Here is a 24,429-nt window from a genome sequence, read left to right on the forward strand (position 1 = left end):
CTCTCTTTCTTCCCCCAAATTTACTGGTGGGATTGTCTTCTTTTCCCAGTCGACAATGGACATGACCCTGTCTCTGGCTTGCCTTGCCAGTTGTTCACTCGCTACACCCAACGACAACCAGTTGCGACGATAATGGCTGCCGTGCGGTCCCTCGGCCTCCACGAACCTGCGGCTGTCGCCTTCCTTGTCGCTGAAGGTCTATTGCCCCCCGATCCCTCCGAAGACCTGTACAACTGGACAACCAGTGTCGATGAAGACTCCAACGCTCCAGTCGAGGATGAGATCGTATGGACGAAAACTTGCGCAGTTTGGTCGCGAGCGGGGGTGGTGAAGAGAGTATTCCGCCTAGATCTCGAAAAAGAGGACATTCGTCATGCCTTGCTGGCCAACTTCTCTGTAGGCAAGATCAAACGCTCCGGGGCGAGTCTGTCTACAGCGGCAAAGGGTGAACCATCGCAGGCAGGGAGTATCCTTGGCCGCTCTCGAGAATTCGGCGAACACTATGTTGATGTGACACATCAACAGTCGAAACAACCCAGCGCCAAGCGGAAGTTCAACCAGCAAGATGATCAACATCTAAGGACAACTGGAAATCAGTCGGGCAACATTTCTCGGGCATTAGTGGTGGTACTCAAATCCCAGGCTCACATCTTCTTCTTGACTGGCAATAGCCATGTCGTTCCCCTTCCGTTCGAAGTCGATTCGGTCTTTGCTACGCCTCGAGGCTTGCTGTTCCAACGAAAGGTTCACGAAGAGGAAGATACGAGTTCTCTTCCCATGGCGCCTCCGAACTCTTTCGTATCAACCCTGCCCGATTTTCGAGCGTCACAGACGCTAGAACTTTCATCAGGCAAGAAAAGTCGGCCATCTTTGACAATCTCACCGGCTCAGAACCCAGGTCTGAAGCCCAGGCATAGCAAACAAGCAGAGCTTCCGCGCGTATTCTCGCTCATGGATCCTCATTCAGAGATGGGCTTGGTTGTAACTAAACAATCGTCCCGTTGGCTACAAACGAGTGCTAACACCCGACCTTCGGGCTTGGATGTTCTTGACCCTGCTGACGAGATCGTCTATATATCGCCCAGAGACGAGTTATCTGGACTGTACCCGGGCTTGGCTAACGGACCTCTGATTCTCGTGGTTACTTCCAACATAAACACAGGCCTCTATACTATCTGGACAGCACGCTACAGAGAAGATGAGTTCGCGCCAGCGTCGAAGAAGAGAAAGGATAAGAGACGAGACACAGATGGGACTCGATCGAAGAGACGGAGCTCCCACTTTGGAATGAATACAGGATCAAGTACACCTGCTGCCCGCCCGTCGGGTGCGAGAGAAAGCTTCGGTCCTAGGGGTGACGCGTGGAACACGTCCGGTCTGTCTCTGTCGCAGTACTCTGCAGATGGCAGGCCAGATGAGGATGATCTAGCTTCGAAATTGGGCCAAGATTTCGGGGATATTGGTGTGCCACTCAAGACTTCCCGACGCGTCAGTTCTCTGTTGGCACGAGCGGACCTAGCATCTAGCCAGGATAGAATCACCTTCTCAGACTTGGCGACAGGAAGTCAATCGGGCCCTATGCCTCACGGAAATCTGCGGCAGTCGATTGGTGCTGGTAGCACTCGAGGAAGTCTGGGATTCAATCCGAGAGGCTCATTGCCACCGGGCAGCGGTTCCGTCTACAGCACCGCGAGCAGCTTCATTGATGCGCCGGTGGACAGACTGCTGGAAGAACTCAATAATGAAAGCCTTTTCGAAGGGATCGAGAATATGGACTTGAAGAACTCGGCATCGGGACTTCCAGAAGAAGTACTCCTGACTAAGGTTGAGAGCTTCTCATCCAAGTTCTCGGGCTCTTTCTATACCCCAGCGATACCCAAGTCAAATTCACGAAGAGCGAAGATTGTCACGATTTCACCGTCGAGATTCGGTACCGCACATGACGGGAACTCCGCAGCCCTGGCCCTGTGCTTGGTGGACCAAGAGGCAAGGTCTATGACCGTTGTCACTCTCCGAGCAGATCGCGTTGCTATCCCTAAGAAAGATGGAGGTATATTCACTAGAAAGTCCAAAAAGAGCGCCTCCCCGAACGAGCGCTCGCTACTTGTCCAGGCTTCAGGCGTACAACATGTTTCAGATGTCTGGGATGCTTGCAAGGTGACTGATGGCGGTATTTCGAGGCTCATCACAGTAAGGACAGGCGACCATGGCCAAGGTGCATTATATCTCCAAACTCCATGGGGTACACCGCACGCGGTAGAAGTCCCGGGTAAAATGATGCTATATGAAGCATACGGCATCTACTCAAACGTTCCCGGAAGCCGGCGAAGAGAGAGCGGCGTGAGACGCCTGATGACGGATTCGTCGATCGCCATCATTGGACTTGATCACCCAGCTGTTCGAGGAAGGTTCGATGTCGTCGATTCCAGCAATCGCCGACATAAGCTTGAAATAAGGATGGAGCCGAGCAATGAAATGGTGAAGAATATCTTCAAGGTGTGCCAGTTCGCTCTGCCGGATTCCGAGAAGGCAGGTGATGGTATGCTGTCGACTTGGTGGGAAATCATGAAATGGCTCCGTGGGCGAGAGACCGAAGAGGATGACCTGGAATGGACTGCTATGGTTCTGGTCTTGTTTTCAATGGCAATTCCTTTTATTGAAACCAAGCCGACAAAGACATCACACAAGCCCACACGACGGAAGAAGGGGTTATTGCGGTCCAGTAGCGGAACATCTATCGACTCAGAGAGTTGGGAGGCAATGCTCGACCAGGAATCTGGCTCTGCTGGCGTGATTGCATCATGGATGAACACCAGCTCCTGGAGTTGGGTTGTAGAGCAAGATGCACAGGACAGCGAACTTGATCAGACCGCGCCATTCGCTTCAAACCGCTCAACTTTCCGACGAAATACCTACCTCACTCGCTGTATTGCTCTGGCAAGGGAGTTCCTACAGAGTCCGCAGGGTGACTCCGCTGTGGGCTCGGAGGGATTCTTGCCTACAGCTCTGTCATTTAGCCAAAGCCTACGAAGTACTGCACTATGTACGATTTTAGTGGCTTTGCATCTGCTTCGGGAAGAACAGAAGCTCTTCATTTGCGATAGCGAACAGTCACGCAAACCTTTGGGTCTTCTCGCTCCCGTCCTGGCCCAGATTGGCGGCTGGCTTGGATGGGCGTCTTGGTCCTGGACAGACGACACGTATTTCGGAACGGAAATGGCCAGTATGAGTCGCTGGGAGTTCGAGGACTCGCGTATATCGAAGCTCGAAGTCCCCGACGAGCCGTTCGCCCCGCCTTCAATCTTCTTGCATCTCGAGAAGGCATGGAGAGAGACTTCGGTGTCTTTCTTCACGCTCTTGAACCTGGTTATCGGCTCTGACAGATCCCCAAAGAAGGGTCGTCTATGGCAAGAGTGCTACGCACTCACGCCACGAACTCTGGCGCTAGATGGTTTCCTCTCAGAGGTGCACAAGTGTTCAACGCCACTGGACCGGATCCAGCTTCTTTATCGTTGGGGTTTCACGAAGGACATCATCGAGACCTTCCCGGAAGGTGTTAGCACTCCCTTATACGAAACCATCTTGCAGTCCCAACTACATGCTTCACCCTCCTGGGACTCGGCGCTTCTCCAGCTTATCGATCGCGAGGATCTCAGCATCTCCCTTGGTGGAGACCAGTTGGGGCCACCGCCTGCGCCCGCACCGTTCCAGCCTGCAATGTCGCATGACGCAATACGCGACGTTCATCACATCGGCATTTCTGCACTGGATATTGATGCGACCAACTCCTTCGAGGTGTCGGCAGAGGCAGACCGCCTGTCGGTCACAAGGCTGATCTTCCGAGAAGACAAGCGATTTACTGAAGCGACGCGCCTGCTGAACCAGTCCAAGGCTCCGGTAGCCGAATGTGTACCCGAGCCAGAATGGACTGATTCAGATTTATTGGAGGCGCAAAAAGAGGTTGTGCAACTAGTGACGCTGCGGACCCTTTCCATCCCCACCGGTCGGGCTATGCTGGCATTCAGTAGTCGCTTACCCCTTTTGACCGAGAAACTACCTATTCCTTCGTTTTCGTTGCAATGTGTTATGAAACCTTCCAACGTAACAATCAGCGCAGACCGTGCCTCCTTTAGTGAGGAGAAGGTTTGCTGGGCCTTCTTCCATAATGGGGTGTCAACTGGTTTAGCAATCTCGAAACATTCGAAGGGCATCGATACCTCGTGGATCCTCTTCAATAAGCCACAGGAGCTCACTAATCGACATGCGGGCTTCCTGCTGGCTCTAGGTCTCAATGGCCATCTCAAGTCGCTGGCTAAGTGGGTTGCCTTCAAGTACTTGACTCCCAAGCATACGATGACATCGATTGGCTTGCTGCTTGGTCTTTCGGCCTCCTACCTGGGAACCATGGACACCCTCATTACACGGCTTCTGTCTGTTCATGTCACGCGGATGCTGCCAATGGGTGCCGCTGAGCTCAATTTGTCCCCCTCGACCCAAACGGCGGGCATTATGGGCATCGGTCTTCTGTACTGCGGCTCGCAACATCGGCGTATGAGCGAAGTCATGTTATCAGAGATCGAGAACGTGGAACAGGAGGAGAGTAGCCCGTCTCACGATGACCTGCGGGACGAAGGGTACCGTCTTGCCGCCGGTTTGGCTCTAGGCTTCATCAACCTGGGTAAAGGAAAAGACCTTCGTGGTATGCGCGATATGCACATTGTGGAACGGCTGCTAGCGGTAGCTGTGGGTACGAAGAATGTGGATCTTGCGCACATCCTAGACCGAGCCACAGCTGGTGCGACAATTGCGCTGGCGATTATTTTCATGAAAACCAATGACGAGATTCTGGCGCAGAAGATTGACATTCCAGATACAACGGTGCGGTTTGATTACGTCCGACCAGACATCTTCCTCCTGCGCACGCTCGCACGCCATTTGATCATGTGGGATGGCATCCGGCCCAGCGATGAGTGGTTTGTGCAAAGTCTGCCACCGGTGTATCGCCGTCGATATCGGCTGAGGGGCGTGCGCCGCCTCAGGAGCGACGACATGCCATTTTTCAATATAGTTGCGGGGCTGTGTTTCACCCTCGGTCTGCGTTATGCCGGCTCAGCTCAGCCGGCAGTACGCGATCTTCTCCTCGCCTATCTCGACCAATTCATCCGCCTCTGCCGTTTGCAGGCGACCAACTACGATGCCAAACTGACGCGCAACTCAGTGCGACACTGCCAAGACGTCGTCGCTCTCTCAGCCGCTGCGGTCATGGCCGGCACGGGTGATCTGGCTCTCTTCCGCCGGCTGCGCTCTTTGCATGGCCGCGTAGATTCGGACACGCCGTACGGCAGCCATATGGCATCACACATGGCATTGGGGCTGTTGTTCTTGGGTGGCGGCAGTTACACACTGGGTACCTCCGATTTGGCCATCGCCTCCCTGCTCTGCTCTCTCTACCCTATTTTCCCCACTACTGTACTCGACAACAAATGCCATCTGCAGGCGTTCCGCCATCTGTGGGTGCTCGCTGCTGAACCACGCTGCCTGGTGCCTCGTGATCTGGATTCTCGCCGGCCAATCTCCCTGCCCATCACTTGGACCAATGCACAAGGCACCCGACATACCGTCACGGCACCTTGCCTCCTTCCTGACCTTAGCGGGCTGACTCGTGTGGAGATCCGGCATGCGGACTACTGGCCATTAGTTCTGGATTTTGCTGCTCATCCTGACCTGCGTGACAAACTTCGCCAAGGCGACCAATCGGTCTATCTCCGCCGAAGGGCCATGTACAACTCCACGGGCGCATCGTCTGTCTTCGTGTCGACCCTGGCCGGTCTCAGTGATGCACAGGACGTCCTCCCGTCCTCCACAGTAGGCAAAGGTCTATTGGTGCCAACCCAAGGGACCAATCTGACGGGACCACGACCTCCGAGTGCACTCGCAAACAACCTCTGGGAATGGGTTTTTGCTTTGGATTCCCTCCGGGATCTGGGCGTGCGTGAGAAAGCCCTCGTACTACCCCCGTCACTTCCCACCTGTTGGCGTCGCCGCTCCGCATCGCCGGCGGTGGACTCGACGGCCGTGCCTTGGCTACGTCCCTCCGCCGTAGACATGCAACTTGTTCTCGAGCGGACGGTGCACGACGTCATCCAGGCCGCGAAGGGTCGGGGCGCCGATGCAGATGAGGTCCGCGATCGGCTCTGGCAGTTACGATTGTTATTCAGCTGGCTTGATTCACGGGCTGATGATGACGGGACGGACGAGGAGGGCCAAGGTGGCTCTTCTGACGGTCTGTGGTTGCGCAGGGACTATATCGAGGAGACAAGGTGGAAGATCTGGGGAGTGCAGGTTGGAGATTATGAGTGACGGATGTCCGTCAGATAAGTGCTCTTATTCCCTATTAATACGGCAACACCGCATGGTGTATGATTGATGACCCGATGGAGATGTTCACATCTGTGCAACGATTTATGCTGTTATTCCAAGAGCGGCTGTAATAGTATAGAGGGAGTGGGACAAGGGGTGGATTTCCAGCCGCTGCATGCGATGATATTTATACAAGGCTTATCATAGACACAAATGATGCAAATGATTCCCTTAAAGTTCGTGACTGTTATTCTCATACGGTCGTCATTTCAAATTGCCTGGGTACGATCTTCCCCTACTCTCGATCTCACTGAGACCGAACAGCGCCCGCCTTGAGGATTCCCCGATCTCCGCCCCCGCCCATTTGCCACAGCCAGACTCCTTCAACAGCCCACGCGGTTGCACTGGCATGGTGTTGTCGTCGTCGTCTGTGTGCATCTTTGACAGATGGGGACTCTTCTTCACTATTTCCCGTCTGATCCTGGTCCACTTCGCCCTGCTGCTGCTGCTGCTGCTGCTGCTCCTCCTCCTTCTGCTGTCCCCGTTTGGCAACGCGATCAGTGTCACCGGAATCGTCCGCCTCGGCCAGCATGCCCGCGACCACCCCCTCTTTCTCGATCGTGGCCCACAACCCCTCGACCAAAGGCGTTCCCCTCTCTCCAAACTGACCTTTCCCCAATCGAAACAAGATCCGGCCCAAGACTTGCCATGCAATACATCGTTGTGCAGGGAAGGTGGAGCGACTGAGGATGGCCAACTCGGGGATCGTGTACCCAGCTGCATGGGGATCCTTGCCGTGGTGATGCAGGCCTAGACTTGTAGGGAGTGATAAAGAGGTTGATGGCGAGAGGATGGTGCCCAGTAAGGCGAAACGAAGGTGAGCGGGATGAATGGCTTGGGCGGTGCTGGCAGGGTGGTAAGGAGAGGTTGAGTCAGGGTCTTCGTCCGAGGCGGAAGGAGGTTGAAGCCAGCTGAGACTGGATGGGTCATGCGCGATGTTGGGGAAATAGTGTGTTTGAAGGTCGGAGAGGAAGTTTGGCGACGAAGGATCGAGGTTCGGCATGGCGGATGCGGAGGGGGCCGTGGGGAAGTGGACGGAGCCGGAGAGGGGGAGGGAGGCGGCGGCGGCGGCGGCAGGATGAAGGTCGGAGGGAAGCTGAGCAGGTGGAAGGTCATCAATGGCAGCGCTGACTTGTGCAGGTGACGGCGGTCGCGACGAGGTAGATGAGGTTGGGTTGGCCGGGGCCGACTGTGCGGTCGTCTTCGGTTCTAGGGTGGTGGCTGCGTTGAGTTCGTGCTCTTCTTGATCGCCGGAGAGTGATTGCGATTGCTGCGCGGTGGGAGAGGCCGAGGAATCAGGATCCGTGATGTGCGCTCGACGGAGGAATCGCTCGAGTAGAGATGGATCCAACGATTCAAGCAGTTCTTCCCGTTCCCGTTGAATTTGTGCCTGTGACATCGAGGCCAATTGCCGGTCATTCTGCTCCGCGATTGCCTTCTTCTCGTCGTTCTCGGTACGTGTGGTTGCAGCATCCGACGAAGAGCCCGGGGCTCTTCGTTGTTTGAAGGCCGATGGTTTGTTACGTCGACGATGAGCGGGAAATCCGGCGGCGGTGGTGGGTTTGAGCGTCGGCGGCGCGGGGTTTGCGGCGGGGGAGCGTTCACGAATCTCTCCGATCATCCCGGGAATCGCAAGGGTAGAGGCTCCCTCTGACGAGGCGGGGGGAAGCCCCTCATCGTCAGAATCGTCAAGATTTAGAATAAAGCGGTCGCCACGGAAAGCCATGAGGAATCTAGATCAATGTGTTCGGGAGTGGGGGGGATTCAAGAAAGTGCAAGATGGAAGCCGTGCGGAAGAATGAAGAACTCCCCTCCCAAAGAGGAATAGCATGGCTGAGTCAACATGAGGCTCAAAAGCTAAAACCACATTCTGCTAGTCCTTGTTGAGACTAGTGGCTGGTCTGATTCAAATGCCCGATCGGGTTAGCCTTGGCATATCATGTGACCTAATCTGATATCGGGATCCTTTTGCTCTCCATGATGTACCTATCGATTCATCTCCGATTCATCTCCCCCCCCAGTATAAACCATCAACCTCAATAGCTTGCTTCGCTCTTAATAGTTAGCAAATTCACACCCCCCTATTCACAGTAGTCCCCTCAATTCCCCTTTTCCTCTTGCATTTATTCTTGTATACTCTAGAGACATAATTATCAAGTAGTAGTGCATTCACAACTCTAGACTCGCAGCCTGTAGATCAACTCCTCACTATTTCCATTGTCCCTCTCGCTCTCTCTCTCTTTCTTTCTCTGTCTGTCTCTCTTTCTTCTCTTGCAGGGACTGAGAGCGGAGAAGATCCGTCTCAATTTCTGCTTTCCTCCACTTTCTCCTCATTAATTCCCTTTTCCCACACCCTGCACTGGCCCTCCCTCCTACTATAGTCCCACCTTTCATCCTTCTTCCACTTCTTCTTCTCCCCCCTCTTCCCTTTTCTTTGTTCTTTGTTTCTTCTTCCTACTGGGGTGTTGTTCTCGCCGGGTCCCTGTTTCCAACTGTATGCACTGTTGCTCGGGCAGGAGTGCCTGAGTGTCAGTATTTGCTCGTCTCTCCCCATTCATTGCTTCGCCATTGCCATCATCATCATCATCTTCTTCTTCTTCTTCTCCATTTTCTCCATTCCCCCCCCAGAATCCATCTCATTTGCATCTCAACGTTGCTATTGCAGATTCGGTTCCCGCCCACCGCGTCCACTGAATTTCAGTATACCACGGGTTCCAGCCTCTCTTGCATTGTATCTCTTTCCAACGCGAACCCATCTTCTCAATGCACCATCACTGCTAATTTTAACTCCTCTCTCCTCCTCTCTTTCTCCCCTTCCCCTTTCTCTCGACTCGTCTATTCTTCCTCATCATGTCCTCCGAGTCCTCCAATCTACCGACCCAGAACGTACACGAGTCCCGCACCACCAACGAATCTCGCCCTCGCCGGTCGCGTCGTAAGAAGGACGACGACCACGATCCCGACCGCAAAGACACGATTCGAGCGACTAAAGCGAAGGATACAGATCGGAAGGAGGAGGGTCAAGACCCGAATATCATCCACAACAAGGACAATCGCGAGAAGGAGCCCAAGCGAGGCAGTCGGCGCCAGCGAGACAAGTCAGTCTCGAGTGCGAGTGCTCATCTGGCTTCATCGTCTTCACAAGCCCGCAAGAGACCGAAGTTGGAGCCAGCCACGCCAGACCAGAGTCCGGCGCCCACGACTGTCTCTGTGCCTGGAACCACCGGACCTGCTCTTTTGCCCTTTGCAGCGACAACAAATGGAGTAGTTGCAGCGCCAGTCCCATTATACGCCCACGTCCACCCCCTTCATACAAATCCCCTCTCAACCCAACAACAACAACCGCCATCACCCCTGGTGAATGCTACTGCTGCTGTAACGGCTGTGACTGCTGTCTCTGCCGCTTCAGCTCCCACCCCCAGCACGCCGGGCCCCAGTCCTTCAGGGCACAGTGTTCCTTCACACCGTCATCCGGCGCTTATGCCGGCGACGCGTCCAATCCACGCGAATATTCCCCGACCTCTGCCCTCGTCTCATCCCACTCCTACTCCCCCGCCCGCGGCTTCTGCACCTTATCCGACCATGAGGCCATCCGCGCCACCACACCACTCGCCTGCAGCTCCGCCGCCGTCTACTGCTGCTCAGCCCCCGCAGCGGACCAGCGGCCAGAATTTCGATCCGATTCGGTCAGCTTTTGATGTTTCCTCATCCGCCCCGCCAGCGTTTAGTCCTCCTACCCATTCCATATCTCCCCGTCCCAATCGCGCCAGTGCATCACCCGCTATCGCCAGCATTATTGACCCGCCGACAACGGCCGCTCCGTCGATTTACACCCCACGACCGTATGCGTCTCCTGTCTTAGGTCCGCCCAGTCAACCCTCCCCGGCGATACCTAAACCCGCACCCACGCCGCCTCAAGTGCCTATTCAGCTACAGTCCCAACCAACCTCACCGTATGCGCATCGATCTCCCTATGCGGCGCCCCCTCCCCCTGCACCGGGCCTCGAGCTATCGCAGTCGACACCACCGTCAGCGAATGCGGTTGCTGCTACACCATCGTCGGCTCCCGTAGCACCCCCATCGGTGCCGGCAACGGCGACGGCACCGTCACCACTCGCACCGTCCCCACTCGCACCATCACCACTCGCACCGTCACCACCCGCTCCCGCCCCGTCTATCAAACCCCCGCCGACCCTGGAGCCGACACCGATGGATGTTGATCCCGAGCCTCCCGCTCCGGCGCCTGCTGTACCCAAGCCGACCAAGAAGGAGGTCAAAGCTAGCTCCGGAGGGGTCCCAGCGTCGAATGCCACATCACCCAAACCGGCCAAACCGGCCAAGGACTCAGCGCCTCCCCCATTACCTCAAGGTTCAGGCTTGATATCCAATGCGCTGTTTGGCTTGGACGGTAGCGCACCCACTAGCGAAGCGTCGCAGCGGCGCACCCCCAACATCATCCTTCACATCCCCCTCCAAGGGGATGGCAACAGGATTGTCAATTTCGCGCGTCTGGCAGAGGAGCAGTACGGCTTCGCTGCGCTGCATCCGCGACTCGCGGCTCAGAAAGAGCGCTTGGCGCGGGTCGCTGCCGCTGGGGCTGCTCTTGAACGCAGTGACAAGGCGGGACGAGGTGTTTCTGCCGGGGAGAGCGCCGACGAAGATCTCACCCTTGACGTCGACCGTGATAGTGAGATGGATGGGGAAGGTGCTCTCGGCGCCCCAGCGCGATCGAATGGACCGGAGCTCACGGAAGGCAAGAAGAAGCGGCGTAAGAAGAAGATGGAGGAGTACGATCGCGATGATCCCTTTGTAGATGACAGTGAGTTGGCTTGGCAGGAACAGGCCGCTGCCAGTAAGGATGGATTCTTCGTCTACAGTGGCCCTCTGGTACCCGAAGGCGAGAAGGTGCAAGTAGAACGGTGAGTCTCCGAGAAAGCGACTATTATACACATAGGACGAATCGCTAATCCGACTTGGCTTATCTAGAGCCGACGGTACCATCAAGAGAGGTCGGGGCCGTGGCCGAGGCAGTCGTGGTCGGGCCCCTGTCACGGCGCATCACCAGGTACCACTGGCTGCGGCCATTCCCATTTCCCAGGAAACCGGTCTACCTTTGCGCGGCCCTGGATCGCGGGGTGGTGGCACTTCTCGCCGGGGCCGCGTCAGCAAGGCTGCCCGACACCAAGGCGACCATGAGAAATCCGGTAGCACCACATTGACTCCCGGTCGTGGAGGAGGGGCAGCGGGTCGTGGTGGCTCGACGAGCACACGCGGTGGAAGGACACCGGTCGAGCTCGCCCCGCGACCCAACCTCGTTCCCGCCCCCTCCGGCCCCAATCCTGCCACAAACTTGGATGGCGGAAGACGATATTGATATTTGATAGAGGGTGCGAAGTGATTCGGGGGGAGGAGGAAACCCGGATATCTTCTCGCAGAAGGCCGTGGGGCATTGTAGCAGAGCCTGTCTGAAACCCACCATGATGAGATTCGAGTGCTTAACGTCTTTCCTTACTATTGTCTTGTCTACTCTAGGGTGTTCATCGGGATTGTCACCTGCTGCATGTTTCGGGAATCGGTGTTTGCTCTACCTGATATTTCTGCTGCTTCGCTTGTTGACTCGTTTGCTTGCAATGTCTGTCTAACCTCGTCTCACTCAGTAATGGTTGATAGTGGGACTATTCACATTTTCACTTCCTTCGAGTCTGGTTCGGGACAAAGTGCGCCAGGAATGATTTATTTTGCGCAGTACGTAAGGATCGTATGGAGAGAGGCCTACAGGCAGGGCACATGTAGGTGCGCGTGTCTACAAAACCAATCTTCGTATTCGCATTCGTTGCATCTTCCTAGCCCTGCCGAGAACACGGAAATCCCCGGGTGCAGCAGAAAACGGACCAAGTAAAGAATGGAAGGGAGAACCGATATAGAACAAGAAAATCCGAGAGTCCCAGCCTCACGATTGACAACCAGAATTAATTGAGACGCGAAACGCAGAAAGAAAGAAGACTTGACACACCCACATCCCTTTTTCAGGTCCCCGGACTGATAGGGACAGATTCAGGGGGGGTGGGTTCGGAGCAGATGCGGAGGGGGGTGACAACAAGGGCACAGCTGAGTGTGAAGAGTGCAACTATGTATAGCGCGCATATATGTAGATGAACAGAAATATTCAGGGGTCATGGGCCGCAACAGAGTGGCAAAGATGAGAGACATGGATGGCCAATGGGTGAATTACGCCGTGGGGATGCAACGGGTGAAGAAGGGGACGGGAAGGGGACGTGAAAGGGGGCGGAGAGTCGGGATAGAAGATGGAAGGACAGACAGAGGCACGGTCTGCCTTGTCGTTCGTTTAGACAGCGCCGGTCATATGATCGCCTCGCATCGACCGCTGCCAGGAACCACTGCCGCTCGAGCCCGATCCCGATGGTGGGCCGTGGTGTGGCGAGCGGACAGGCAGGGCTGCTGCAGACTGCAGCGGCATTCTCGATTTGGTATTGTGCGAGCTGGCGGAGCGAGAGCTCATTGGATGCATGGGAGGTTCCAGGCCCGGAGAAGGGCCATCGACGGGAGTGCGAGAGGGCCGTCGGCCAGAGCGATACTCATCCTCGCGGTTCTCCAGCGACAGATGCTCCAACGAGATGGGCGGCGAGCGAGTGGTCCGTCGGGGACGGGGCGAGGGATTGGCCGGAACATAGTTGTGGGCATAGTGCACAGGCCCGTCATGACCCATGACGGAGAGATCGCCAGAGGACGAGGGAGAGGCGTACTGAGGGGTGCGTGCAGGTTTAATAGCAGGGGCTTTACTGACAGGAGGTTGGACCGCGGGGCTGGGCTGCTGCTGTGAAGATGAGAATTGCACATCATCTTTGAGTGATTTGGGTGCCGGCGGAGCGAGGTACGACTTCCGGTTATGTCGCTCCATCATACTAATGGCCCATTCTTGGAGATCTACTGGCGTTCGCTTGGCGGCTTGGAGGAATGCATCTTTGTCCTGAGAATCGGTCAGTCTTTGCGCGTCTTCTCTGCACGTCTGCAATGATAGGAGACATACGTAGAGCTCCCGGGGTGTTGGCCGCTCCTCGGCCTTCTTCAAAAGACACTTGGCGACAAACTCGTGGAGAATGGGTGGGAAAGCGTCGCTCTTGGGCAGCTTCGGAGCAGGCTCGTGCACAATCTGCTGCAACAGGTCCAAAATACCCATTGGGCCAGCACTGGCGCGATCGCCTGCCGTTGAGTCTGAGGTATCGAAGGGGAAGCGCCCAACGGCTAGTTCCATAACCGTCAGTCCCACACTCCAGACATCCGAGCGCACCGTGTAAGCGCCTCCTTGAATTCGCTCCGGAGCCATGTAAGTCGAAGTGCCCACAAAGGTATCGGCAATAGAGTTGACGATTTCGGTGGCCACACCAAAGTCGCACAGCTTGATGTTTCCTCGTGAGTTGACGGTGATGTTCGACGGTTTGATGTCGCGATGCATGATTCGGTGGACCTCATAAAGATAACAGAGACCGGCCAGCACGGACTCGGTAATCTTGCCAAGGACGTCCACCCGGACTGGACCAAAATCTTTGGAAATTCGATCGAGGGAGCTGGAGCTGTTTTAGCGAATCCGGCTTTTTTCAAGGCAAAAAGGGAGCCCCGGCGACCAAGTCGGCGAAAGGTCGACCTACCCACAATCCATGTATTCCATGCATAACACAATGTCTCGGGCTTCGTTTTGGAAAGCGCCATAGAAGGTCACGATATTAGGGGAATTACAGTCGTGGCCGACCTGCAGCTCTCGTAGAATCTGCTTTCTCACATTCTCCTTGGCATCGACTCGGATAATCTAGCCTGTCTATCAGCATCGCATCATTCCACTGAGCTGGGGATCGAGAGGCATACCTTCCGCGCCATGACGACCTTGGTCGATGCATGCATGACCTTCGAGACGGTACCACCATTGCCGGCGCCTAATTCTTTCAACGTGATAAGATCCTCACTGCGCAAGTCCAATCGAAACTCCAAGCCAATCTCGAGGGTATCGGTGCGGTTGGTTTCAACACTTCCAACGGCGCCAGAACCTTGAGAATCTCCATCGGCGGAAGTCGAAGCAGGTTTGGGAGCCGCATTCAGCGCCAGACCCTTGACGTTCTTGCGCTTCAGGGTGCGCGCTTTAAATTGGTCGGCCATGGCGACCGATAGCGGGAGACGGCGTAACGGAGACGGGGTGACGAGGTCGCCGTGACAAAGAGGCTGGATGATGCGAGAGCTCACGGAAAAACGAGGTGTTCTAGTTTCAAGCAGACGGACAATATGGATGGAGGTTGATTATGGCGTGAACACGACTGCAACCCGAACAAGCGCCGAGCGTCTGTAGCCGGAAGAACAGGCGGCGGGGGGGGAGAGGGGAAGGGATGGCGGCGAGGAGGGCTTGTTCCAGCTGGGTTGATGGTAGTGGATGGATTACAAGAGACGGAAACTGTGGGGGTGAGTGGGATTCCACACCATAACAAGCAAAAACAAACGAGTAAAGAAAGGGAAGACTGGAAAAGAGGAGAGTTGATGCGTAGTATATTGGAGGGAGTGAGAAAGAAGTGGAGGAGGAGAAAGAAGAAGAAGAGGTGGTGGTGGTGGAAAAGAAATGGATGGATCTATCAATCAATCACCCTGAGTCCTCTCGGGCAGCAGCATCCCTAGTAATTAATGCGTCTTGCCTATACCTTTCTCTTCTTTTCTTTTTTTTTTTTTTTTTTTTTTTTTTTTTTTTTTTTTTTTTTTTTTTTTTTTCCCCTTTTTTTTTTTTTTTTTTTTTTTTTTCTTTCTTCTTTGTTTTCTCATAATTTTTTTTTTATTCTATCATCTGGAGTAGTAATGCTTCTCGTTCTCTGGGTTATCGCGCAATAAAGACAGCCACGAGGATTAAGACCCGCTGGTGGTGATGATTAGTGAAACAAGGGGGGAAAAAGAAGACTTCCACCGATGATTTTGTCTGAAAAATAAGAAAATATTAAGAGTGATAATATCAGTAAGAGTTCAACTTTTACTACCAGTAATACTAACTAACTAGTAACTAATACTAATAACTATTAAGTACGGTATGAATGGCAATACATCTGGTTCCAGCCACAGCCGGGCGGTGAAAGGAAGCCCGCGCCACAACAGCCAAGCAACGCCTTCTCTCTCTCTCTCTCTCTCTCTCTCTCTCTGTCTCTGTCTCGACTCTTTGCTGCTGCTGCTGCTGCTGCGTTGATTCCAGCTCCAAAGCTCATTTCTTTCTCTCCCACTCTTAAGACCCCCTCCCTTTCCCCCCCCCCCCCCCAAATAAATCACCTTCCCCACAAACTACTCTCTGTTGTCCGCGCTCTTTACTATCTCCTCCCATTCTCCCCCGTCTTATATTCGCATTTCTGTTCTGGGGTTGTCTTTTCAAGCTTCTCCCTCCCATCTCCAACTTCCCGACTGTCCGTTTACCAACCGAAACCCCCCCAGACCCAATCACACAATGAGTGCACGCGACTTGGTTGAGGGGGAGGCGATGATCGATGACGATGAAAATGACGAGGAGTTGGCCGACGACTATGACGGTGAGGTTCGGGAGGGTGCTGGCACCATTAACAATCAATACGACTCCAGTGAAGAAGAAGAGGAAGATGATGACGATGAAGAAGCCGCCCGTGCTGTAAGTGCTACAAGGTGCATCATGGCGCGCAAGCTGACCTTGCATTCCCTGCATTAGGTACGCGAAGGTTTCATTGTCGACGAGGATGAAGAATTAGAAGAGCGCGCCGAGCGCCGACGGGAGAAGAGGAAACAGAGAGATCGGGAGCGGGAGGATGAGCACCTGGATGAAGAAGATCTAGAACTCATCGGTGAACTACCTCCGAGGTTCCAGTCTTCATCCGCAGCAGAGGTAGGTCTCCCGCGCCACATCGCCTAAGGACTACTCGCCCGGTGGACTAACCCCGTATTATTGGAATTAGCCCAAATTCAAGCGCCTCAAGCGTGGCCACAAAGATCGCGATCTACGACAGCCATCTCAAGGTATCGACGATATCTTCAATTCCGACGAGGATGAGGAGCCCGCCGGCGACTATGGACGGTCCGGCCACCGCCGACCCATGCACGACGAGATGGACGATTTTATCGAGGAGGATGTCTTTTCCGACGAGGAAGTCCAACGTGAGCGCGAGGATTATGAGGTTGCCCGCGCGTCCAAGGGCGGTCTGGGCGTTACGGACGCCACGGGTCTCGATGAAAACGCCCTCGATGATATGCGCGCCGCCTTCGGAGATGGCAACGAGTACCTGTTTGCCCTCGAGATGGAGGAGCAAGAAGAGGAACAGGAAGAGGACGAGGAGAAGCATCTGGATCTCAAGGACGTTTTTGAACCATCGCAGCTGGCTGAGAAGATGTTGACGGAAGAGGATAATCAGATCCGGTTACTCGATGAGCCTGAACGCCATCAGATCGCTCGTAAACCGTACCGCAACGTGGTGTTGACGGAGGACCAATTCCGAGAAGAGGCGATTTGGATCTCGAACTTGATGCTCCTCAAGAAGCGCATTGAGCCCGAGCTGCGTGATCCCTTCCAGCGGTCGGTTGCCAAGGTGCTCGAATTCCTCGTCACCGACGACTGGGAAGTCCCTTTTATCTTCCAGCATCGGAAGGACTATATGATCCATGCGGTCAAGGTCCCTGTCGATGGGGCTGGCCCCGATGCCGATGCCTCGCAATTCACCACCAAGGCGGAAAAGCTTCTGAACATGACCGACCTCTGGGAAATCTTCGACAACGACCTCAAATTCAAAGCGCTGGTGGAGAAACGTACGACCATCCAGAAAACCTACGACAACTTGCAAAGTCTGTTCAACATCAACGATGAGATCGTTTTCGAGATGCTATCCACCGCTACCAGCATGGAGGAGTTACAGGACGTCCAAGATTACCTCCACTTTCAGTACGCTTCTCAATTGCGCGATTTGACCCTCGCCAATGGGGACAGCACCGGGGAGACTCATCGCCGAAAAGCGACCAGCAAGACATTCTTCGAGCGCGTCCGGAACGGCAAGGCGTACGGCTTGGTTCGTGCCTTCGGCATCACAGCTGATGCCTTCGCCCAGAATGCGCTAAAGGAAGGCCGCCGGCAATATACCGAGGATCCCGCCGAGCGTCCGGAAGAGCTGGCCGATTCGTTCGTGGACAACGACTTCTCAAACTCCTCTCATGTTGTCAAGGCTGCGAAGACCATGCTGGCCGAGGAGATCGTTATGAGTCCCAAGATGCGCAAGGTGGTCCGACAGGCGTACTACATGAGCGGTGTCGTGGACTGCTTCCGAACAGAGAAGGGCTTGCGCCGCATTGACGAGCAGCACCCGTACTATGAATTCAAGTATCTCCGGAACCAACAGTTAAGCGACATTGCCCGCCGGCCCGAGATGTACCTGCGCATGCTCAAAGCTGAAGAGGAGGGCCTGGTCGAGGTTAAGGTCCGCTTTGAGAACTTTGACCACTTCCGGCAGCGTCTGTATGCAGACATCGAATCTGATAACTACAGTGAGCTGGCGGACGTCTGGAACCGCACTCGACGCGACGTGGTGGATCTGGCGCTGGGCAAGTTGGAGCGGTTGATCAATCGCAGTGTGAAGGAGAACCTCCGCCAAGAGTGTGAGAACTCGGTGGCGAAGGAATGCCGCGAAACCTTCTCTTATCGTCTCGATCAGGCTCCATACAAGCCCAAGGGAATGGTTCTGGGCACCGTCCCCCGCGTGCTGACTCTTTCCACTGGCTCCGGCGTGGTGGGGCGAGAGCCCATTCACTGGGCTTACGTCGAAGAAGATGGCCGGGTTCTCGAGAACGGGAAGTTCGTGGACCTCTCAGTTGGAGATCGGGAACGCAATGTAGCCGATGGCAAGGATGTTGATGCCTTTATCAGCTTGGTGGGCCGTCGCCGTCCGGATGTCATCGGTGTCTCCGGCAACACGCCGGAAACGCGCCGCCTGTACAAGTTGTTGACCGAGTTGGTGGACAAGCGTAACCTATGCGGCGCGCCTTATACTGATGACCGGGACGAGACAGCCACGGATCCATTGGAGGTGGTGATTGTCAACGACGAGGTGGCTCGTCTCTATCAGCACAGTGAGCGCGCGAAGAAGGATCATCCTAGTTTTGGACCTCTGACGCATTACTGTGTTGCATTGGCCAAGTATCTACAGAGTCCTCTCAAGGAATATGCCTCGCTCGGCCGTGACATTGTGTCGATTCAGTTCAAGCCGGGCCAGCAGCTGATCTCCCAAGATCTGCTATTGAAGCAACTCGAGACGGCACTGGTTGATATGGTCAACCTGGTCGGCGTTGACCTCAACGAGGCCGTGACGGACCCGGCGACCGCTAATCTGCTGCCCTATGTCTGTGGCTTGGGTCCCCGCAAGGCAGCCCATTTGCTGAAGATCGTGAACATGAACGGCGGCGTGGTGAACAATCGCGTCGAGCTCTTAGGTGTCAATGCGCAATACCCGGCCATGGGCGTTAAAGTATGGAACAACTGCGCCAGTTTCTTGTATATCGACTTTGAGAATGCCGATCCGGACGCTGACCCCCTTGATAACACTCGGGTGCATCCGGAAGACTACGACATCGCGCGCAAGATGGCGGCCGATGCGCTGGAATTGGACGAGGAAGATATCAAGGCCGAAACCGACGAGAACGGTTCCGGAGCGATCGTGCGCAAGCTCTTCCGCGAGGAAGCACAGGATCGGGTGAACGACTTGATTCTGGAAGAATATGCAGAGCAGTTGGAGAAGAACTTGAACCAACGCAAGCGGGCGACGCTCGAAACGATTCGCGCCGAGTTGCAGCAACCATACGAAGAACTGCGGAAACAATATGTTTTCCTCGGCACTGATGAGATCTTCACGATGCTCACGGGCGAGACGACAGAGACTCTTGCGGAGGGAATGGTGGTGCCGATCTCGATCAAACGCGTGACCGATGATCACATCGATGGCAAGCTAGACTGTGGCATTGATGCGCTTGTCCCGGAGTCGGAGTTGACGGATCGTTACGACATTCCTGTGCGAGCACTGTACCAGCCGCATCAAACGGTCCCCGCCAAGATTTTGTTCTTGAACCGGAAGACATTTTCGTGTAATGTGTCGCTACGCGAGGAGCAGGTCAGCCGGCCGACCAGCAGAATCCCGGGCGATCGGATGCAGAGTGAATGGGATGATCGACAAGAGCATGAGGACCGAGAGGCTATGCAGGAGAAGACTCAGAGTGGTGGCCGCACGATGCGTGTCATCAAGCACCCCTTGTTCCGGCCGTTCAACTCCACGCAGGCTGAGGAGTTTCTGGGCTCCCAAAGTCGTGGGGACGTGGTGATCCGGCCTTCTTCTAAAGGACCAGATCATCTGGCTGTCACGTGGAAGGTGGCAGATGGCGTCTTCCAACATATCGATGTCCTCGAGCTCGATAAGGAGAACGAATTCTCGGTTGGTCGCACCTTGAAGGTGGGCGGTCGCTATACTTACAGTGATCTGGACGATTTGATTTTCAACCATGTCAAGGCCATGGCCAAGAAGGTAGACGAGATGATGCTGCATGAGAAGTATCAGGACGGGACTCGGGATGCTACATGTAAGGATTTTTCCATCCTTGTGGTTCGATTTGTCTCTCTTGTTTTTACTTTGCTAACGGACCCTCTCTAGACTCCTGGTTGGAAACCTACACCAAGGCCAATCCACGCCGGTCGGCGTATGCATTCTGCCTGGATCCCAAGCATGCCGGCTACTTCTTCCTGTGCTTCAAGGCGGGTGAGAATGCACAAACCCACAGTTGGCCGGTGAAGGTAATCCCTCAGGGATATGAGTTGCAGCGCAACCCGTACCCAGACATGCGGGCATTGTGCAATGGCTTCAAGTTGCTATTCACAAATATGCAAGCGGGTCGGCGTCGTTAAGATCGGGATTGTCCTTTTTTTTTCCCATTTGTATGTATACCTCTGTAATATTGAGTGGTGTGGTGGCCATTAGGTGGAAGGGGGAGGGGGGGGTGGTTGCATGATGGTCTTCGTCGTCTTTTCCCATATGGTCCCAATCTCTGACCAATTCTCTTCTTGTGTAATTCATTCCGGTTGATTTGGCAGGGATTGACTCTGAACTGGTTTTTTGGCTGGGTTCACTTTCTCCTTCTTATGGTGCTTCTCTACTCGCTATCCTTGACTTCTCCCTATAGTTCGGTTCTTCTTTGCATCAGGTTGCGGGACTGCATAATTCGTATATTTGTGCTCTTGTCTTTGTGGAATATACTCAACAGGGTTTCTTTTTCATGAACTACTTTTTTTTTCTTTTTTCTTTTATCATGAACTCATTTTGATCAGTGATTCAATTCTGTGCTTGTGAAAGTAAGCGACTCAAAAATGGAGGGCCCGAAAATGCGCAGAGTTGCTGCTGCTCGGCTGACTTGCCGCGTTCCTCTCTTGCTTCCCTTAAGGTCCCTTCCGGCCTTCCTTGTTCTTCTTCCTTCATCTTCATTCTCTCCCTCCCCCTCCTCTGCTTCAAAACAACTCCACAACTCCCTCCTCTCCAATGACTCGCCTGTGAATTCCCTGTCTATTCCTTGTTGTTTGATGCCTTTTCAGCTTTTCTAATTTGCCCGTTTTGCGAGAGAGAGAGAGAGAGAGAGAGAGAGTGTGTGTGTGTGTGTAAGTGACCTCACCTCACCACAACGGATCACTGCCTCCTGCTGACCCCCCCCCCTCGTGCAGCTGAGCCTCGCCCTCAATTCTCTTTGTCAGCCTCGTCCTCAATCCATACCCAACTAATTATTATTATTATTATTATACCTGTGGCCGATTCTCACTCCATACCTACAATTATCAACTCTCTCTGCTCATTCACCACTCTCAATTGATTTCGCACTCGGCTCCCCAAGTCCCTTCGTTGTTTGCTTCCCCGCATTCGTCATGGCTGCCATGGAGGAGTTGGAGATCCACAGCAAGGTAAGGGATGGATGACTGACACGACCGTGTTCCCCCTTTTCCCTATGATCCTGAGTCGCTCTGCGCCGATCACATCGTGCTGAGACTGATTCCGACTCTGTCGCCTGCCAGTCCTATTTTGTCCGCTGGGTTGCGGTCAAGTCATGTCACACCATATCCTGGAGCATTCAACCACACAAAAAATCGATTAACTTTGGCATCTTCAAACACCCCGGCAACTCCGCCTTGTTGGGCTCGAACACAAATCTCCCCACGATCGCCGACACTCCCGGCTCTGAATCCCCCGACCCGATAGCTGCCAGCACCGGCGGGCGCGCCAATGGCTCCATAATTGAGCGCTTGACCGGCATGGGCCTGAAGCAGATCCAGTGGCTTGGGAAATGCGAGGCTGAACGCATTGTTCGCGGCACTTATGATGTTCCTGCGAATGAAGGAGGAAACTACGGCCTTGTATTCGACAATACCTTCTCGAAACAGATCTCGAAGACCGTGACCCTTGCCCTACTCACCTACCCAACGGCTCTACCGCCCCAGTCAGTTCCAATCCCTCACGCAGCCAGTCAACCGCAGCAGGGCATCGCCGAAACTCCAACGACTACCGAGGCTGGGAAGCCCCTGCCGTCGCGCCGCCGGGGCAACAGCATGCTGCCGCCTCCTCCACCCTCTCGACTCAGCGAGATTGACGCAGCTCAGACCTACACGGGATTGCTGCAGAAGCGGAGACGCAAGCGACACCAGGGATGGGCGCGCCGCTTCTTTTCGCTCGACTTCACCTCATCCACTCTCTCCTATTACCACGACCGGAACTCGTCCGCCCTGCGCGGCTCCATTCCTCTCAACCTGGCCGCGGTCGCCTGCAATCAGCAGTCTCGCGAAATTTCAATTGACTCGGGTACTGAAGTTTGGCATCTACGCGCCGGCAATGATCAAGAGTTCGCTGCCTGGAAGCGTGCATTGGAACGAGCGTCTTCTTCGAAGAGCTCAGCCGAAGACCCCAACCACCCCTCGGAGCCGCTGTTGCGCGTCCCCTCTCAGCGCATGCAAGCCACTGTGTCTGATGAGAGAGACTGGGAGCAAGTCGAAAATTTGGTCAGCAAGGTATCCGGCACACGCGATGCCGTCCGGCGCCTAGCTAAGGATACCGACCCCAAATATCTCGGTACGGATCGGCCCCGCGGCCGCTCTCCGAGCCCTCACCGTACCCCGACCGACATGAGTGGGGAAGAGCCCACTGACGGCCGACGTCCCTTCTGGAGGCGCAAGAGCAGTGCCACGGTTCAACCCACCGTCAAGCGCAGCACCACCATGAATTCCATGTCCTCGCAGCTGGCCATTCCGGGGGCCTTTGATTCATCCTCGGTGCATGGTGATCGCACACCCAGTAGCGTCACCAGCCACCCCGATCACATGGACGAGATTCATGAGCATTTGATGGCGGTTCTGCGCGATTTGGACCACGTCGTCAGTGAGTTCTCCAGTCTGATCGCCGAGACCAAGCATCGCCGTCGCCCGGCCGGTCGGTCTTTGCAATCACGGCATAGCTTTGAATCCGATGTGTCGCAAGAGTTTTTCGATGCTGTGGATGATGGCCATACCTCGCCGCTGCTCACCATTCAAGGTGATAACAACAGCGAAGATGAAGACTCCCGTGGCGACAAAGCCAATGGTACCGCCGTCTCCTCGACACGCGCAAAGGAGGACGCCGTCGCAGACGATGCGCCCTCGGATAGTGACGATGATGAGACGATTCCGGAAGAGACAAGCGACGGCCAGTCTTCGCCGCTCTTCCCCGTGCGGCCCAAGTCGCTGACCCCCTTACCTCTCAAACCGGTGCCGCGGCGCGAGAACATTACTGCCCCAACGGTGATGCCACCGAGTCTGATCGGATTCCTACGCAAAAATGTCGGCAAAGATCTGTCCCAGATCTCTATGCCTGTTTCATCTAATGAACCTCTTTCTTTGCTACAACGTGCGGCTGAGCTCCTTGAATACTCCACGCTGCTTGACAAAGCTGCCAAGGTCTCTGATCCAGTGGAACGACTCGCATACGTAACTGCATTTGCACTGTCACCGCTGTCAAGCAATCGCGTCCGCGAGCGCGCCATTCGCAAGCCCTTTAACCCTATGCTTGGCGAGACCTACGAATTGGTCCGAGAGGATTTAGGGTTCCGATTTATCGCGGAGAAGGTCTCTCACCGACCCGTTCAATTGGCGTATCAAGCCGATGGCTCGGAATGGAGCCTAACGCAGTCCCCCATGCCCACGCAGAAGTTCTGGGGAAAGTCCGCCGAGATCGTGACGGAGGGTCGTATACGGCTCACGCTCCATGCTACTGGGGAACACTACAGCTGGTCTTCGGCAACCTCGTTCCTGCGCAACATCATTGCTGGCGAGAAGTACGTCGAGCCTGTCGGCGAGACCACCGTCGTGAACGAAACGACGGGTCACAAGACGGTATCGACCTTCAAAGCCGGTGGTATGTTCTCTGGTCGCAGTGAAGAGGTTATCACCAAGACTGTCGATGCTGGCGGTCGTGATCTCGGCCTCGGATTAACAGGCACTTGGACGACCTCCCTTCAACTCACGAAGAATGGGTCACCGACGGGGACCACCCTTTGGAACGCAGGCTCTCTTGTCCCCAATGCCCCTAAGCACTATGGCCTGACGGCATTTGCGGCAACCCTCAATGAAGTCACCCCAATCGAGGCTGATCAGCTTCCGGCGACGGATTCGCGACTGCGACCGGACCAGCGCGCCCTCGAGGATGGCGATGTCGACCGTGCCGAGGAGCTGAAGGTTCAGCTCGAGGAAGGGCAACGCGCCCGTCGTCGTGCGATGGAGTCCGCCGGCGAGCAGTGGACGCCACGCTGGTTTGCCCAGGTGGACCATGCGGCCGAGGGCGGCGAGCTTGCCTGGCGATTGAAATCTGGCAAGGATGGCTACTGGGAAGAGAGGGCCAAAGGAGCCTGGACAGGCGTTGTGCCTGTTTTTAAGGCTTAATGCCTGAGGGCTGAGCAGCATCCCTCGTCGCTACG

At 55.0% G+C, this 24,429-nt stretch overlaps 6 protein-coding genes across 6 annotated transcripts; 4 read left to right on the forward strand and 2 right to left on the reverse strand.

The window, feature by feature from the left end:
- Nucleotides 1-13: 13 nt before the first annotated feature.
- BP01DRAFT_341860 (anaphase promoting complex subunit 1) lies at nucleotides 14-6,525 on the forward strand. The gene has a single exon (XM_025573461.1). It carries the CDS (start codon nucleotides 133-135, stop codon nucleotides 6,358-6,360), a length of 6,228 nt encoding a protein of 2,075 aa, XP_025430986.1. The 5' UTR covers nucleotides 14-132; the 3' UTR covers nucleotides 6,361-6,525.
- BP01DRAFT_357362 (RPAP1 family protein) lies at nucleotides 6,476-8,172 on the reverse strand. Its single transcript, XM_025575186.1, has one exon. It carries the CDS (start codon nucleotides 8,144-8,146, stop codon nucleotides 6,668-6,670), a length of 1,479 nt encoding a protein of 492 aa, XP_025430987.1. The 5' UTR covers nucleotides 8,147-8,172; the 3' UTR covers nucleotides 6,476-6,667.
- A 950-nt stretch (nucleotides 8,173-9,122) lies between these two features.
- On the forward strand, nucleotides 9,123-11,887 carry BP01DRAFT_63748 (uncharacterized protein). Its single transcript, XM_025579989.1, has 2 exons — nucleotides 9,123-11,339; nucleotides 11,407-11,887. Exons 1-2 carry the CDS (start codon nucleotides 9,271-9,273, stop codon nucleotides 11,792-11,794), a joined length of 2,457 nt encoding a protein of 818 aa, XP_025430988.1. The 5' UTR covers nucleotides 9,123-9,270; the 3' UTR covers nucleotides 11,795-11,887.
- Nucleotides 11,888-12,766: 879 nt separating this feature from the next.
- Nucleotides 12,767-14,589, reverse strand: ste7 (MAP kinase kinase Ste7; the record flags this gene model as incomplete). The annotated part of the gene is made up of 4 exons (XM_025571888.1): nucleotides 12,767-13,408; nucleotides 13,469-14,006; nucleotides 14,088-14,245; nucleotides 14,302-14,589. The coding sequence occupies 4 exons, from the start codon at nucleotides 14,587-14,589 to the stop codon at nucleotides 12,767-12,769; spliced, it is 1,626 nt and encodes a 541-aa protein (XP_025430989.1).
- A 1,115-nt stretch (nucleotides 14,590-15,704) lies between these two features.
- spt6 (chromatin-remodeling histone chaperone SPT6) lies at nucleotides 15,705-20,419 on the forward strand. The gene is made up of 4 exons (XM_025572697.1): nucleotides 15,705-16,078; nucleotides 16,136-16,309; nucleotides 16,380-20,031; nucleotides 20,103-20,419. The coding sequence occupies exons 1-4, from the start codon at nucleotides 15,902-15,904 to the stop codon at nucleotides 20,351-20,353; spliced, it is 4,254 nt and encodes a 1,417-aa protein (XP_025430990.1). The 5' UTR covers nucleotides 15,705-15,901; the 3' UTR covers nucleotides 20,354-20,419.
- A 939-nt stretch (nucleotides 20,420-21,358) lies between these two features.
- BP01DRAFT_297642 (oxysterol-binding protein related protein OSH3) lies at nucleotides 21,359-24,394 on the forward strand (the record flags this gene model as incomplete). The annotated part of the gene is made up of 2 exons (XM_025571882.1): nucleotides 21,359-21,394; nucleotides 21,506-24,394. 2 exons carry the CDS (start codon nucleotides 21,359-21,361, stop codon nucleotides 24,392-24,394), a joined length of 2,925 nt encoding a protein of 974 aa, XP_025430991.1.
- Between the last annotated feature and the right edge of the window lie 35 nt (nucleotides 24,395-24,429).

The sequence above is a fragment of the Aspergillus saccharolyticus genome, assembly GCF_003184585.1.
Source record: "Aspergillus saccharolyticus JOP 1030-1 unplaced genomic scaffold BP01scaffold_17, whole genome shotgun sequence".
Lineage (NCBI taxonomy): Eukaryota > Fungi > Ascomycota > Eurotiomycetes > Eurotiales > Aspergillaceae > Aspergillus > Aspergillus saccharolyticus.

Bases quoted from the DNA above. Each gene is read 5' to 3' on its own strand.
- BP01DRAFT_341860 (XM_025573461.1), top strand. From the start codon at position 133: ATGGCTGCCGTGCGGTCCCTCGGCCTCCACGAACCTGCGGCTGTCGCC.
- BP01DRAFT_63748 (XM_025579989.1), top strand. From the start codon at position 9,271: ATGTCCTCCGAGTCCTCCAATCTACCGACCCAGAACGTACACGAGTCC. The intron at 11,340-11,406 runs GTGAGTCTCCGA...TGGCTTATCTAG, and splicing joins GAGAAGGTGCAAGTAGAACG to AGCCGACGGTACCATCAAGA.
- spt6 (XM_025572697.1), top strand. From the start codon at position 15,902: ATGAGTGCACGCGACTTGGTTGAGGGGGAGGCGATGATCGATGACGAT. The intron at 16,310-16,379 runs GTAGGTCTCCCG...TATTGGAATTAG, and splicing joins AGTCTTCATCCGCAGCAGAG to CCCAAATTCAAGCGCCTCAA. The intron at 20,032-20,102 runs GTAAGGATTTTT...GACCCTCTCTAG, and splicing joins CGGGACTCGGGATGCTACAT to ACTCCTGGTTGGAAACCTAC.
- BP01DRAFT_357362 (XM_025575186.1), bottom strand. From the start codon at position 8,146: ATGGCTTTCCGTGGCGACCGCTTTATTCTAAATCTTGACGATTCTGAC.